The sequence below is a fragment of the Manduca sexta genome, unplaced genomic scaffold, assembly GCF_014839805.1.
Source record: "Manduca sexta isolate Smith_Timp_Sample1 unplaced genomic scaffold, JHU_Msex_v1.0 HiC_scaffold_2996, whole genome shotgun sequence".
Lineage (NCBI taxonomy): Eukaryota > Metazoa > Arthropoda > Insecta > Lepidoptera > Sphingidae > Manduca > Manduca sexta.
This window is the reverse complement of record NW_023594017.1, coordinates 1-17,523: the sequence shown is the minus strand read 5'-3', so window position 1 is coordinate 17,523 and position 17,523 is coordinate 1. Positions and strand designations below refer to the sequence as shown.

At 37.8% G+C, this 17,523-nt stretch overlaps 1 protein-coding gene across 1 annotated transcript; it reads right to left on the bottom strand.

Moving 5' to 3' along the window:
- Window positions 1–2,640: 2,640 nt before the first annotated feature.
- LOC115451583 (xanthine dehydrogenase 1) lies at window positions 2,641–14,661 on the bottom strand (the record flags this gene model as incomplete). Its single annotated transcript, XM_037446427.1, is given in 26 exon segments — window positions 2,641–2,798; window positions 4,649–4,686; window positions 4,688–4,760; window positions 5,762–5,954; window positions 6,160–6,671; window positions 6,674–6,925; window positions 7,634–7,798; window positions 7,801–7,828; window positions 8,132–8,315; window positions 9,983–10,467; window positions 10,769–10,897; window positions 11,368–11,529; window positions 11,921–12,058; window positions 12,060–12,210; window positions 12,305–12,407; window positions 12,410–12,451; window positions 12,572–12,674; window positions 13,044–13,090; window positions 13,093–13,197; window positions 13,200–13,262; window positions 13,423–13,673; window positions 13,675–13,802; window positions 13,870–13,967; window positions 13,970–14,036; window positions 14,505–14,611; window positions 14,614–14,661. Coding segments are annotated over 26 exon segments (3,830 nt in total), but the record flags the coding sequence as incomplete, so codon positions are not given.
- Window positions 14,662–17,523: the final 2,862 nt, after the last annotated feature.

Below are 17,523 nucleotides of genomic sequence, written 5' to 3'. Positions count from 1 at the left end.
AATACATTAACCTAAAAAATAAAATTAAAAACCCCAATGAAAGTAATAATAACGCTGGACTGTACCTATCAGACAGAAAATAATCCATTAACTCAAATTAACTGAGTTACAAAATTTTAAAAATTTGTTCTCTTTACTTTGCCGAAGTGATCGCTCAATTGTTTTGGGTTTAAGACCTTTGAATTTATATCTGAATCCAGCCAGGACGCCTTCTGCAATCGCCCCAAATCATTGCTAAAGAACACCGATTCCTACCCAGATTCCTGTCAATTGAAATTAAGAAACATCGCAAAGAAGATGGTTAGAAGCTTGCACAAGCCTGCCATTCCATTCTACATTTAATTAAATTAGAACCCAAAAAACCGACTACCAGACTTCAAGACACCGTGAGCTCATTCTGCGTAAATTTGGATCACCAACAGCAAAAATTTTAAAAAAATGTGTAAAATGTTAATAGATATTCTAACTTTTACTTTTCGGATGACCAACATCTCAATTCGCACCGTGACCGCAAAGAAACGTTGGTAGAAATAATTACATAAACAATAGGGATAAAATCCATAAAATAGTTTTATTTAAATGATGAAATCTATCGCTAGTATATATATGTTTTTCCATACATGACTAACGTTGCCGATTGTAGAAAGCTATTTTGTGTACGACGCTAATTCATTTTAGACAATGTTTCTATCGTGATGGGTCATAATATATCCTCCATTGTATTGTATCACTGCTGGAAACTGATATATTCTTACTATCCTTGTCATTCTCAGATAATATATCCTGTCCCGTCCTCATAATATTCACATATTTTCTTCTAATATAATGACATTTAATTACACTGAACAATATTGACTGACAAATGAGCCCAAGTAAAATAAATTTCTGTACGTAAGCCTAGCAAAGACTGGAATCACTTCCAAAATTACAGAGCTGATCTTGATACTAGACGGAATTTGTGTAATTTATGTTACACATGTAGCCCATGCGAAGGGTTCGGTCGTTATGACCCTCTTATGATATAATGGACGTCCAGGAAATGTTTCTTAAGTGAATTTTAAGACTTGTGAAAGGTTATCTTCTAAGCATTTTGCTTAAATGTAATCAAATTAAAAGCATTAAGGTGCATTCGACGGTAATGACTTCTAGGGTTTTAAAGTTGACACTTGCTGGTATTGAATGCGTATTATTAATGTCTATCTTATAATTCTCTTTGGTCTACCTCTTATTAGCAAAGTAGAGCAGAAAAGACATTTTCTGGATAAAAAGTATAAGTTATAAATGATGACTCGATGTATTTTTTTAAATAAATGTTTAATAAAAATATTACATTGATGTCTGTTGTCTACCTTGAACAAAGGTCCTCTAGATACTAAGTAAGACAACTATTCTGAGCGTAAGCTAATGCTTGACTTTTACACACACAGGGTTGCTAAAGCGTTACTGTAACACGTAAGTGAAAAAAAACATATTTTAACCAGATCAGGTTATTTCACCTAACTCTGAAAGTCATATAAGATTATGTTTATTAAGTATATTAGATTGAAACTACTTATCAGATATCTTTGCGATAAATTTGTTTAATATTTACTCCCAGAGTTTCGAAGACATCCTCCATGGTTTCGAAGAGGTCCGAAATGCTCCAAAACTAAAATTTGAAGTAATTAAAGTAGTTTTATTTCTGTATCGAACATGCATTTAAATCTAAGATATCAATGTAATTTAACTTTGCCCACTCCAAATACTTTCAAAGAACATCAAGTCCTAGTGATTAGAAGGGAAATTGCAAATTCAACATAAATTAAGGGGCGTTAAACACGTTACCCTTACGGCAGTCTTAATGGGATCAATCAATCCCAAATTGGCGTCACAAGTGGAATTCCTTCAATTACTTTATAGGGTACATGACGTGAATGGCCTCTTTATTACCAAAGGGGAAGGTAGTGTGAATTAGCAGTGTGTTACAGGTTGACAAGAACAGTGCAATGCCATACAATGTTTTTTTATTTCTATATTCGAACGGCAAAGTGGTCCCACTGCACCTTATGTAAGTGTAGTGCTGTCATGATGTTGGTGTAATCTTCAAAATATACGGATCTTTTACGTTATCACCTGATATCATGCACCTCTCATCTTCATCGCAGGTGGCTTTGGCAATTCTGTCCCATTTTCTTACATATTTGCAAATCTTCGATATCAGTAATTTTTTTATCCTCCGGAGCATCTATTGCACATTTCTTGAACGCTTCTAGTATAGGTCTGTAGCCTGTGCATCGACAGATATTGCTACCGAAAGACTGTTCTATTTCCAACATTGTCATGTCTTTCTTTTTGGAAGAGGCTACAATTTTGTAAGAAAATTATGAGTTGCTAAGTTTTAATTGGTTATTATAAGGTACAAATAATTACCTGTACTTAGCCATTAGCCAAGCGGGGCTGCAGTACCTACACTGGCTCCCATTGCTATAAGCTAAAGTCTTTTGCCACTCGTGGTAGCCTTTCTTCCTGTTGACAATAACTAACTATATAGAATCCTGCATAATTATAAACTTTTGGGTAAGCATATTATCATATTTATATTAAGTTTTTTCACTTTTAATCTGATGCATTACTCTCATAGTAATTTTAACAAAAGTATACCGAGTTGACAGCTTGTACAGGAGCGCCGGGGCACTTGGAGGCGGCGACGATGCAGGCGCCGCAGCCGCCCTCGCGACACATGTACTTGGTGCCGCGGAGCTCCAGCCAGTTCCGCAGGTAGTCCACCAGCGTCAGGTCCGAGCTCACCTCACATCCCACTAAAGCATTCGTGTTTAATAATTATTACTATAGGTGATAAATGAGACGCAACACATGATACTTAGGAACTCTAGTTACACTGTCTAGAGTAAGACGGTTAGACCTAGCTCTTAGCATCGCCTAGTATTTTTTAAACATAATTATCTTACCTGACCTCTCCAGACTATTTACTTTGAAACAAATGCGGTCCATGACTGCATAGTAAGACAGATGTAGTTTGACTGACGACCAAACACAGCATTGCAAATAATTGGAAAATACGTAAAAAAATTAACCTCGCTGAATTAACAAATATTCGTGAAATGAATCCTATGTGCTTTTTTAATTTGTTCCATCGTTCTTGTGTTATTCATCTATTATTATGAAATTATATTTATTGTAATATCGGTAAACACAGCATACGTTCATGCTATTTGTTATTTATATAGCCGTATGTCATAAGATCGCCTTTTGCCCTTTTACGCAGAGATGTTTCGGCAGCTTTTTTGGGGCTCATTTAATACCAGACAAACCTATTGCCATTTATGGGGCATAGTTCAAGACTTTGAGCTGAGCAAAAATAATACAATATCACATGACCGTGGATCGAATCCGCGACCTCAGCAAAGTAATTGTACCGGATTCTAACGCACTACAAATTTGCCTCTGAGATTTTATTTTATATTTTATAAATTAAAACAGTAACATACAAAACGATACATCGTGTTTCTGATATTTCCTCTTAAAATTGGTAATTGGCGACGGCTTTCTGTAGTCTGTAGTTTATGATACCATCACGCTATTAATGAATATTACATTTAAAACTATCTATTACAATGCCATTTTATTAGGCAAAGAAATAGGTTTACTCTTTATAAGACTTATTACGCATTAGCGATTATGTATGAAGATTTTTTATGAAACCGAATAATATCAACGCACTGATTTGCGACCGCCGTCAAGCGCACCAGTTCATTGCGGCATACCCGAGTCCCTCTACATACAAGTTTAGTAGGGGATTCAGGCATATTTCTGGAAGTACTGATCATTGCAATGGGCTGCAAGAGAATCGAGACGAAATAGTTAGCCGGACTATAGTAACGGCAGACTGCATATCCTTTGCCTTTCAGAAGCTATAACAGGCCCTGAATTAAGTAGTAATATATGCATGGCATACATTCTTACTACAAAGTTAAATAGAATGACAGCTGACTTAACAGAAGAAATTAAAAATACTCAAATAATATTTTTTAAAAATTGTGGTCGAATTTTACGACCAGGCAACTGACTACAAGTAAGAAATAAAATTCAAAATAGATCACACAATATTTTTTTATTTCAGTAAAGTTTAAAATCTTCAATCTTGCTCTTGCTCGCTAAACATATTTTCTCCACTGTGTATGGACCCTCTGAAATAGAAATATTAATATAATTCATTATAACTCTGGCTTAAAACATAAATGCAAATTTTCATGCCAAAAAAACTAATACGATGTAATTTTTCTTAGAACTCAAATGAGGGTTGAGAACAAAGTGACAAGTGGACAAAGTTTTATTTTCTGCAACATGTATAAATGGAATAATATGATAACATACAACTCATCCGTCCGAAGATGATAAAAGACCAAGGGCTGTAGAAGAAACGCCACTCTTCAATCGGTTACGATATATAAACATAAAATATATGGAAATGACGATATATTCTGTTCATAAGTCATTACCATATATTTTATTGTTTCAACTAACGATAACGATTTAACAAAGGCGTCGTGCTTTCCAGCCTAGGTCTCATGCGTATAAACACACGGGTTAACCTTGACTGAATAAAACTATTAGGTAGTTATATATAGCTTTAAAAATTAAACCAGACCAATATGAAACCAGTTGGTGGTAGGTATCCCGGAGTCTTCGCGCCGCTGCGATTGCTGCCCTGATAGAGAAGGGCAGCACTACTGCCAAACATATAGACGGCTCCCCAGTACCTGTAATATTGCGTCTATATCATAAATGTTTAACGTAATTAGTTCAAACATAGCCATTTTTTCTGTTTTCATTGTCAGCTAATGAATCAATAAGCATCACTACAGTAAAAAGGTTATATTGTGGCATTGCATGTGTTCGAGTAATATGACCGAACACCTTAGTAGCATAAACGGATGCGGCGCATTTACGTAAAATTGTATTTTGCAATAGCGTAATGGTTGTAAAACAGCCGATTACCGAGACATTTGGTTCAGTCCTCGGTATCTTAAGATTAACCTAACATTCATTTAACATTAAACATTAACATTAAAAGTGACGAACATTTACAAACATTAATTTGTGAAAGACATTAAATAAGTTACCGAACCTCAACATCTTATTAATTACACATTGCACCCTCGCTATTTACTCGCACAGCATGAGAAGTAAATTATCATTTTAGGCCTTTCAAATAATAGACAGCATTTCTATAACATTAGTATCTTACAATTCAGATATTTTCACTTAATCAATTTCTTAGACATAATAATTTACCGATGATATATTATGTTTCTGCTCTTATTTCTTCTACAGATCAAAGAACAGCCACGATATGCACTAATTAGTGTTAATATGTTTCAGTATTACAACATACATTATGTCGTTAATGTTGGTAATGATTAAAATGTTAACTCGTAGAATCTAGTTCTTTAAGGCGTCTGATATTATTTTAAAAGCACCTAATATGGCAAATAATATTATTTTGTACATATTTGAGAAGTTGTCTATAGGAATTTCGAGGGTGTGTGTCTACTAATCCGCACTAGGCCAGCGTGGTGGACTAAGGCCTAATCCCCCTCAGTAGTAGAGTCGGCCCGTGCCCAATAGTGGGACAGTATATAATACAGAGCTAATATTATTATTTATTTATATATATTATTCTCTCTCCTATTTGGAGGTATTCGGGGCATGGGCTGAAGCCAAGTGCCATGAGAAATTATTATTAATATTATTTTTTTACCTTTAGATCCAAGGATATTTTTGTTACTGTAGGAATTCTTCAGAAAAGACACCCTGAAGTCCTGCGGGATATCTCTTGCTAATGGCACCGCATAGTGCCAGGAGCGATCTGTCAGCAACTCCCCTGAGTTTTTGTCATAAACTAAATTCTCACAGGTCCAGTATCCCAAGCCCATCATGAAAGCACCTTCCACCTGCAAAACACCGGAAACAAAATGTTCTGCCAGGCTTACGCAATAACCGCATTTGCCTTTAAGAACAGTATTTGAAAAGGTGAGGAGAATCTAACCAGTATATCGGTGCGGTTAAAGGTTCAAATAGAAGAAGCTCAGTAAATGTTTGATAATTATAATATCCTTCTAAAATAATATAAATGTGGTAGTGTTATGCTGTACTTACTTGGCCGATATCAATCTCAGGACTAACGCTCTGTCCCACGTCCTGCAGTATGTCTACTCTGCGAATCTCCATCTCTCCCGTCAACACGTCCACTTCAGTTTCTGCTATAGCCACACCGAATATATTATACTGAATAGCATCGGCTATATTAACGAATGTGTGAACTTGTAATTCTATATTCTGTGCAAATGCGGTTGCTATTAGTTCTTCCCAGGTCGGATTGACCAACGTAGTTTTGACTGGAGCCAATCTCAGTAACAGTTCTTCACAACACTTTGTTACACCAATCCCAATATTTTGAGAAGTGATACTAGCGCCAGATATAAGGTTGTTTGGCGTGAAGTTAGAATTGGTTGCTTTTATTTGTATTTTTTCTATAGGAATTTTGAGTATGTAAGCGCAAATTTGCACAGCTTTAGTATTCAGACCTTGGCCCATATCTATACCACCATGAATGATTACCACACTTCCATCCTCGTGGAAAACTGAAACAGTGACGTCAAAATATGGGTATCCAAAGGAGTCCATCTCATCATAGTTATTCCTAGACCACGTTTCTTCCATCTGTTTTGAGAATTGAATTCTTTGACGGCCAATTTTCGCTGACTGTAGTCGGCAGTTGTAGTCAGAGTTGTAGCCATTTCTTTTAAGTCACCGTAGTTGACTGTATCCAAGTTTGCTAATCTAACTTCCAGCGGATCTAAGTTCATCTCGTAAGAAATTTGTTCCATGACCTGTTCGATCATTGCAATATTTTCTAGTGTACCTGTTGGCAATAATATATCAAATATAAATGAACATATTATTAATAGTCTTCCTTCCTAATTATAATCATAATATTTTATTTGTATTGAATGTTGCTTCGAAACATAGGATGATAATATCAATAATTAATTTCATCAATTAACTTACCCTCATTTGCTTTGCACTTGCTTAACGTATATAGATGTTATATCTTAAAATGTAGTAAAATTCTATAATATACATAAACTAGGTGTTGCTCGCACCTTCCCGCTACAGAAGTCTCAGTAATTAACCGGAATAAATTTAGCGCATGTGTTTATTTAGAACATGTTCTATCCGTGTGTCAAATTTCGCTTAAATCCGTTCAGCTATTTGCATTTAGTTCTAACAAACCAGACAGTTTGACAAACTTTTAAAATTAGTAAGGTAACAATTATTGAACATTCCAGTCTAGTTTCTTAGCATATATATAGTACGTTAAATGAGCGGATGGATGAGTATACTAGTTACTCCTATTCACGTAGTAAGAAGATTGGTAGTATTATAAATAATTTGGGTTTAACAGCATACAAAGGCTAATTATGACTAATAGATTTGTTCTTGTTAAGATCAACCCTAGTTTCTAATAGAAGTTAACTCTAGCACTCAAATAAATGAATTTTTAATTTTCTCACCAAATCAGCACTAATTCAAAATACTCTGTTGAATAAAATAAATAATTTGTTATTACCTGGTGCTCTGCACCATGTGGTTTTCGCAGTATCGGTGATGGTGTCGTAACAATCGACATTCCATTTTGAGCTGTCGTAGCAGTTGTTATACGATTCGGCACCAAGTAGCGAAAGTTTCTCGTTGATTATATGCCCATTGTCTTCATAGAGGAAGTAGTCCATGTATTTACAACTCCATCGTTATTCACTGCAACCTAAAACATGGTTTGTTATTTTCTTTAGAGCTGTTTTGCAGCTACCTGTTGGTCACTTAATGGTACGCGTTATAATTATATAATTCAAGGTGTTATTTATGCATACATAGTGGAAATAAATAATGCCGATTGAATCTTGGTATGTTACCAATGTTTGAAGAAACAAGTAAAAACTCGAAACGATAAAACAGCAAACGGAAATATGAACTATTACTTTTGGTCGGGTTTTGTATGCTGATAGTGTCATCTAGGCTATTCCCACCTATTCGAATTATTTTAAACACATGAAATTAGCTTTATTACCTGGAAGTCTGTAGAGCATGGGAATCTCTTGCCTAGGGCCCTCATATTGCTAGTCATAGGTTGTATTAGCCGACACGGTTTGTTCAGCTTCAACGTGGCTAAGCTGCTCGCAACAGCAATGAGCATGCTTCGAGATATTTTGAAGCCAAATGATCCTCCTAGACGCCGCACGTGAATATCTATCCTAATTAAGGAATACCATGGTAAAAAACTTGATACTTTGCAAACTGTTGAGCAAAGGCCTCCAATTATTTGTCATATTCAACGACTTCAGGGTATTTATTTACCTCATTGGATATCAAGTACAATTACCGGGGTTAGCAAACCTTATATAAGTCAACTAGATACACAACTCGCCATTTAACTTATATTTCTAAATATATTTCCGCCAATCCTGACCAATATAGGTCAAAAAAATTAGGGGACCAAGATTTCCTATTGTTTATCTAAAATTAGATTTCAAATAATTGTTATGTTAATTAATCCAATATTAAAAAAAAGTACATAGTTAGCGAAAAACTAATCGTAGATAAAAAATGGTTCGTCAGCAGGCTTCAGAAAGCGGCTGCAGTGTTTGAAGTGTAATAGGAAGCTTCCAGAAAGGTCTGTCAGGCAAGTCGCAAATGTGTTAAATCAGATTTAGGTCAGGGCTCATGAAAGGCCTCTCCATTACACGAATTTCATGATGCCATAAGTAATCTGACGTGATGGCTGTAGCATGTGGCCTGGCATTAAAAGAAGATCTGCCCGATACTAAACCATTAGAAAGCCACATCGAAATTTGTCATATTCCTGGATTACCTCTGCACTGTATCGCTCTTGGCGTTTGTAAACACGGAGACGACCATCGCAACATGATAAGAGCGAACCATGATTCGTCAGTACAAAGCACTGGCATCCACTATCGAAGTTGCCAATTAGCGTGATTTTGCGTGGACTGTCTGCGAGCTTGTCTATATTGAATAATAGACGCACGGCCCGAAATAGTCGGCGTGATCACAAATCTGCTACTATTAACCTATTTCCTACCGTCTAGTAAAACCGCCTAATTTTTATACCTGTAGCCTTCTTTAGTATACTTTGAAGTTCTCTTGACGTTGTAGTGCGGTTACGTAAAGCTCATTTGACGACGTAGCGATCATGCAAATGTTTAGGTTTTCTCATTCGACCTTGACCACGCCTTCGTGAGTATTCTCTCGACTCACGGTATCGCTTCTAAAGTTTTGGATAATATAAGAGGCTAATCCTACATCATTTCTTAAATATGCATGATACGACCTTCTTCCATCAAAGCGATATATAGCGTCTTGTTGTTATTGAGAGTTTATAGACTGTCGGCCATTTTATTAAGAAATTTATTTATTTGTTTATTAAACACAAAACAGGTTATAATCATGAATGCATCATATTATGACATAAAAAATAATTCCTGGACTATAATTATAACCCAAAACACGTGTTCTAGAAAGTAAAAGTTAAATTATAGCAAGTATATATAAAACCACAGTTTGAGTACCCTTAGGTTGAATGGAATAGCAAGATTGGTAGGTACAAGTGAACAATATGCGAGGTTAAGAGTTATGAATCTTTGAGGATATAGTGGATGTGTCGTTTGTAAGAATTGATGTTATTGTTAAATAAGTCTAAGTTAGGATAATCTTTACCATCAAAACGCTGATGCCCTTTTGTTTCTTAATTTTTCTACAACGCGTCTACATTATTGAGTGGCCAGTTATAATTAAAACCTTAAGCAAGAAGTTTAGTGCTACTTATAAGTTGTATTTCCCTATTTGTTTTGAGATATTACATTGATGACTTGAAAAGTAAAGGAATATTAATCAACAAACTTACTTATTGCATTTTAAGTTCAATGCTCTTGATAAAACCATCTGAGTGCCATCGATCCAATGCGTTGTCAGGTACAGAGCCAGTCCTTCCTCTGTCGGTGTCGTTACGCATGCCAGCGTTTCCATCATGTAATGGTATTGTGCGTAAATTACATTTTCTCCTTTGATCACTTTCTTTATATCAGACCCTTTGGTTGCAGCTTGAACGGACAAATATGAAGTGTTTCTTTTAGAGTCTTTTTTAGCATCTTTTATATCAAGAATTGGCTTTTTGACATTCCTATAAGTAGCCTGGACTAGTTTTGCAGCTCGTTTTGCAATGGATGGGGTTTCAGCAACGATCATGCCAATTGGTTGGTTGTAATATTTGACTTTTCCGCTGCAAAATATTTCCTCATCAGCCAAATACAATGTAAACCCAGTTGGCGTGAATGTGTTCTGTCCAGGTATATCTTTTGCAGAGTAAAATGCAATTACTCCTGGCATTTCCTAAAAAAGAGTTTCAAAACTTTATTTCTATTACAGCAGTTTTTAAGATACAGAAGTATTTTTTTTGTTAAGACACTCTTACTTATCATTATTATACGAGACACGTGTCTGTATTATTATATATATAAATAAATTTAGTCTCTGTATAAAGGGTCCTGCATTTTTTTAATTATAATTATAATCCACACCATGCAATTATAATATTTAATTTCTGATCGTTTATGAGCCGATTTTAAAGTTAAAACTGACACTGTAATAAAGCAGTATAAAGGTTTTATTATCACAGTATTGGATCACTTACTAGAGCGGCACTTGCATCTATGTCCACAATATCTCCTACAGCGACGGTGCTGAGAACTAACGCTGCGTGTACTTCATCGGTTATGGTTGGAATATCATCTACATACTTCGCTTCCCCAGCACATTGTACCTAATTGTAATGTAATGTAATGTAAAAAGAAAGAAAGAAGGTATTTCAAAATAATTGTAACAACATATTTTTATCTTTACTAAGAATAATAAAGATAAAAAATCTTGATACAAAGGGAATGTGGAAATAATATGATCTGGATGTAAATTACACAAATTAATATATTAATCTAATAAGTATGTTAGAAGTTCAGCGTAAGAAGTTATTGTGTGCCCTTTCAATTGACTTCGGATAAATATCGAAATCACCCAAATATATTTAATATTCAACATGAATATTAAACGACACTCTTTGTTTGGGACTTAATATTGTGAAAAAGTCCAATATCAGATTTATTTTATGCAAAGTTACTATAATTTTACTTAAGTGTATACATACCAACTCAAGTAGGCAGAGGTCTTAGAAATCTACATTTAAACAGCTATTTTAGGTCCCATATTTTGAGGGTAAGCCAGTTGTTTTCTACTTACCAATGCATCGACCTTAGGTATCGGTTGGTTTAGAGGCCACAAATCAGTATTAGTGTCAAACACTTGCCGAGATTCTGACACCGGTCGTGTTTCGTGAATCTTGGTCGCCCCGGATCGGTACTGAGATCCGAGTATGTTTGTTGGGCATAGAGACAGAACACTCTAGAAATAAAAAAAATTTATATGTTGTAATTAATTAAAAGTCAGGCTTCTGAGTTCATCGAGCACATTTTACCCTTTTAATGGTAAGTTGCTCGATTTTTTGTTATTATGGAATAATAAATTTTAATTGGATCTCCAATAAAGCAACTGGTCTCGTTTTTTAAAGCCTTTCTAGATGTATCAATTAAAATTCTTCATATTTTGATGAACCCTTTCACTAACCCGGTTGGTTACTATTGCTCCGATTTTTAAGTAGGTTTAGCAGCTAAATACAATGAGTCTTTAAAATATCTTAGCACACTCTATTTATCGTTTATTTTAACAATAAAAATAATTTTGACATTCATAATATTTTTCTTATTACATTTGAACACCACTTGGTATTACTTACTTTATAAAACAAGCCTAAAGCCAGCTGTTTTCTGTACTCCACGGAGGGCTCTGGTGGACTATTCGTCACCACTATCTCGTGTTCCAAAACATTCAAAGCACCTTGCAATGTTTCATTGGTAAAGAGATTCTTTCCAAATTAAATATGATTTAGTTGATGAGGCTTTGATGAAAACCGGTGACAATCCGCCGTAGACAATCCTGCACTGCTTAACTGTACCTCCTCCATCTAGTTTGTACATAAATCCAGCGTTTACTATTGCGTGTGCGCTTTGTGAGCGAGGAATCCACCTGAAATTTTAAGACAGGTATTACATTGTAATATTTTCAATAAACATTTGACCAGAAAACGGACCTCAGAGCTACAGCCGATGTACTCATCCACTGATCTGTAGATCGACGTACCTTATAAGTGACAATATGGTAATCACTACTTAATGGCGGCAACATCACATACAATATGACCTTCCCTTTCATATCTTCTTTTAAAACTGTTCCATGTTCAGAGTTTTCTTCACCCCTTTCGATGTCACTATAATTTTTGAGTTTAATGCTTTATGTCAGCGGTACGGCTTCATTTATTATACACCAAGACGTCATAAACAATATAAATGAACATACTTTATTAGAGGAAATTTTTACTACAACTTACATATAACAATTTGTGCGCCAGCAGTTGTAAACAAAAGAAACAAATCCGAGGAAAATTGGTTATGTGCGTGCTTTATCATCAGATTACCCCCAATTGATCCCAACTAAAAAATAAATCAAACAAAATTAACAGAAAATGCCCTATAAGTTATGATTTCCTAGTGAAATCTGAAAATATCTTCATATATATTGATTGCATTGCTCTGAGAGTTTAACGGTTCCACGAATGAATGGGATCGTACGCCTAAGTATTTGATATAAATTGCTACTTGATATCACTACGCATACCAAAGAAAAAGTGACTTGTCATGTAAACTATAGTCATACGGAATGACAAAAAGTAATCCTCTAAGAATTCGTTCAGGTACGGATCCCTAAAACAAGTATGATTTATACAACATTATAATCCTCAAAGTCCACTGAATCCTAACATCTCAAAAGTAATGACAAACCGCAAAACTTATTTTACTTACATTTCTGACGGGAATATGTGCTACTAATTTGAGATGCTTGCTTAATGTTTTAGATATCCGAAATAGTTTTCTTTGGAAGTAATATCAAATTTATCTCTCAATTCAGTCAAAGTCAGTCCAGCTCCGATGATCAGGTTTTGATCTATTTTATAAGTTTTAATTCTTCAACAGCGCTGATGTCTATCAGATGTTGGGGATATGCGAGTATTGGGTATGCTCCTGAAAACGGAACAAAATATATCAATGCGCTGGTGGCCTTAAAGGAAATGTTAAGTGAAGGTGTTCCAGTCTTCGAGAATCCCATTCATATGAACGCAAAAAGCTGTCATTTATTGCTGGAAGAAAAGTAAAGGGCATCGATTGATATAACATAACATACCTTTAGCCGTATTTCCAGACACCAACATGTAGGACTCATAACCGATTTTATTGAGAATATTGAAAATATCATTTACTTGACACACTCTGTACCAGTTTTTACCATCCTTCAGTTTAATCTTTAAAATGTGTGGAGGTTTTACATCATCAGCTGATATCATGCACCACTCATTTTCATTACAGGTTGCCTTGAAGCAATGCTGTCCAGTTCTATTACATATATTCAAATATTCGATATCAGTAATTTTTATCCTTCGGAGCATCTATTGCAAATTTCTTGAGCGCTTCTAGTATAGGTCTGTAGCCTGTGCATCGACAAACATTGCTCCCGAAAGACTGTTCTATTTCCAACATTGTTATGTCCTTCTTTTCTGGATGAGGCTACAATTTTTTAAGAAAAATATGAATTATAGTGTCTAAGCTTTAATTGATTATTGTAAGGTACAACTACTTACCTGTACATAGCCATCACCCATGCGGGGCTGCAGTACCCACACTGGCTCCCATTGCTATCGGCTAAAGTCTTCTGCAACTCGTGATACCCTTTTTCCTGTTGCCAACTTCTTCTATTGTCGTGATCTCCCAGCCCTGACATGACGTCACCGATACCAGGCACTAATAATTGAAATGAAATAAAAATTGTTTACCACATATTACCCATATTAACCATTTTAGGATCCAGAGCTATCTGAATCGACACATATTTAAAAACTACTGACCAAACAAATTAAGTGGACATGATGATACATAATGCCTAGGATCTCAGAAAAGACACCGCAAAAGTTAGGTAAATGTTTTGACTCTTGAAAATAAACGAAGCGTCAATAGCCTAATTGGGAATGTTCGCGAATCAAAACCTAAAGGCACGAACCTATAACTTTTCTAAAGTTATGTATGTATTCTTTGTAAATTATCGCTAGATCTAACGGTGAACGAAAAGTTGTGAAGAAACCTGCATATCCGCATTAAGCCAGCGTGGTGGACAAAAGCCTAATCCTCGAAATAGTAGAGGCGGGGAGGCCCTTGCCCAATAGTGGGATAGTATTTAATTCAGGGCTGAAAATATTATTAAATAAAGCATACCGAGTTAACAGCTTGTACAGGAGCGCCGGGGCACTTGGAGGCGGCGACGATGCAGGCGCCGCAGCCGCCCTCGCGACACATGTACTTGGTGCCGCGCAGCTCCAGCCAGTCCGCAGGTAGTCCACCAGCGTCAGGTCCGAGCTCACCTCGCATCCCACTAAAAGAAACAAAGATAAAAGATAGCCTAAAATCATGCATGTCTTTGAAGGGTTAAGGAGAATGCAGCCAATGCAACCACGCTTCGCCTTTTTTTTTTTTCTGGTTTCGCGGAGAAAGTGCCTTATTACTACCGCCCAGCCTTCGTGGGGGGCGACTGAGCGGTTATGCTGGGGTAACCGTGCCTTACGGCCCGGCGTTGAGCCGCCCGGATTTGATGGTGACCTTCGGGCGACCGCCGGGCCGAGTCCCTAGCCCTATATACAACTTAACCTATGCACGGCCTACCAGCTAAAACTCCGCGGTGGCCCTCTTCGGCGCATTAGGACGGCTGCGGGCTTCCTCTGACGTTGAAGTGTCAGCCTGCGACCGCAGCCGCCCCTGCGCGGAGCCGCCTTGCGGCCCGTCTCCTATGGGGACTCAGAAGCCCCGCGCACCGAAGGACGCCCTGGCGTCTACGGCAGCGTGAGGCCAACTACACACTGCCGTCCATCCCGGGGTCAACCGAAAATGTGCAAAGGATGCACAGAAATGCGCTAAGCGGACAGCCCCTGCTGTCCGCCGACGACCCCTTCGTGGCCCCTATTAGTCGCCTCTTACGACAGGCAGGGGATACCGTGGTGGAATTCTCCAAACGCCCCCATTCCACAGGGCGGAAGACGCCGGTCAGTCGTCCACCCGGCGCCTCCTACGTCTCCTCTGACGGTGGGAGGGATCCTCCCTCTCGATCCCTCTCGGCACTCTCCTTCTGCGAGAGGACCACCTCGCAGAAGTGGGCCACCGCACGCCAGGCCTCCGGGCTGCCGACCATGGAAGCGACCACAGCCGGCAGTGAGAGGTCTCTCCGACGACTGAAACGAGAGCGCTGCGCTCATCGTCCCAGGCTGGGCAAGACTCCAACGTATGTTGGGCCGTATCCTGCGGGCAGTTGTCACAATGGTGACACACGGCGCTTTCCTCCTTTCTATATCTGACACAGGTACTCCCCGAAGCACCCATGCCCGGTGAGCACCTGTGTCAATCTAAATGTTGCCGCGCCGTGGCGCCTGTCAGCCACTGTGCAAAGACAGGACGCACTGCCGCGACGGCCCGAAGCCCCGCTGACGGGCCTCCAGCCTAAGACGCCACTCCTCCACGGCGGCTCGCCGTAAGGAAGCCCTTTTGGCCTCCACCTTCAGGCCGGACGCTGCCCGTTCCTGAACGCCTCCCTCCAGTGAAACGTGTCGGAGAGAGCTTTGGCGTCCAGATCCCAGGGCAGGAATCCGGCCAAAAGACAAGCCGCCTCGTACGAGACCGTGCGGTACGCCCGTATGGCCCGCTGCGCAAGGACCCGCTGGGGCCCCGCAAGAGGGCGACAGATCGCCTCCCAGGGCGTCAGCCCAGACCGGGCTGCCGTACAACGCCATGGACCGCACGACCCCGTGGTACAACCTTCGGCAAGGGATACCAGGACCTTCCAGGTTGGGCAGCAGGCTAGAAAGAGCGCCCGCTGCCCTGACAATCTCGTCCTTAACTTTCAAAATGGGCGCGGAAATCCCACCGGCTATCCAAAATCAAACCCAAATATTTCATATTTTTTGCCGATGGGAATCCGCACCCCCTCAACCACGATGTGGGCACCGGCCGGCGGCCCTCTCCGAGAACCACGCTTCGCCTAGCTCATATCGGTCTTAAGAAACTCCCATAAGCTTGAGTTAATTGGTACGGTCAGCAACAAAAGTCGATGAACAGATACTAATTTACAAAACACCTGAATATTGAAACGGACCATAAATCACTTACCAAAGAAGAGTACCGATTAAGGTTATCATTTCAATATGGATAACAAAGTAAAAGGATTGGCTGAAAAAATATGAAAAAGAAACTTACGTTGAATTCTTCGAAGAGAATCTCTTGCCAGAATAATTTTGAATTTACACATTTGTTCCTTAAATCGGCATGTGCTCTATGAAATAGGATGTTTAAAATGTAACTAATCTATTCCTACTAATGTTATAATATTACTTACTAAAGTATTATGATGTTTTGTCATACTTAAAAATGTATAATTCTGGTTATTAACTTCAATATATACTATTATTTAAACCTGAAGAGTTTGTTTGTTTGAATGCGCTAAACTCAGGAACTGCTTAACCGATTTTGAAAATATTTCACTAATAAGAAGCTACATTACAGCGCTATACGCTACTTTCTATCCCGGGTAAATATAAAGCAAGACTTTAGTCCTTGAAAAACTTTTTCACGCAGGCGGAGTAGCGAGCCAAAGCTAGTATGTTATAAAATAACAATTTAATTGATATTTTGGACTGTTGGAAAAAAAGCTTGTATATAAAACAAAGAATTTGCTAATTTCAGCCACATTTGTATTTATTACAGATCATAAAAAAATGCTAGTAATGTTTAGCAGTGAATGGTTTGACGGCGATCAGCTACTTTTGTAGTTCAATTATGTCAAGTTGTTTTGTATTTAAATTAATCAGTAACTTATGGTAAATGATAATGATTAGGAAATATTGGAAACAAATTATGTTCAACGACTTCTGTTGCTGACTGTACAACAAAAAAAAAATATACATATATGAGATTCTGAGTGTCAGCTCTATCCTCTCTAGTTCCGCTCCTATGAGCGGTCTAACAACCATAGCAATTAAAATATTTTTCCCAATTCCGTGACATATGTAAAAACGCCAATAGAGTATAATTAAACGCCTTATTAGTGTATTGGTGACATGTTGAGCTTGAGAAACAACATGGACGGTTTTACGAAAATCACATGAGACAGTTCCGACTACATTTAAAATCAACTCCAATTCTGAGATGCGTGATATTTAATTAGATGGCCAAAATTATTTTATCAAGGTCG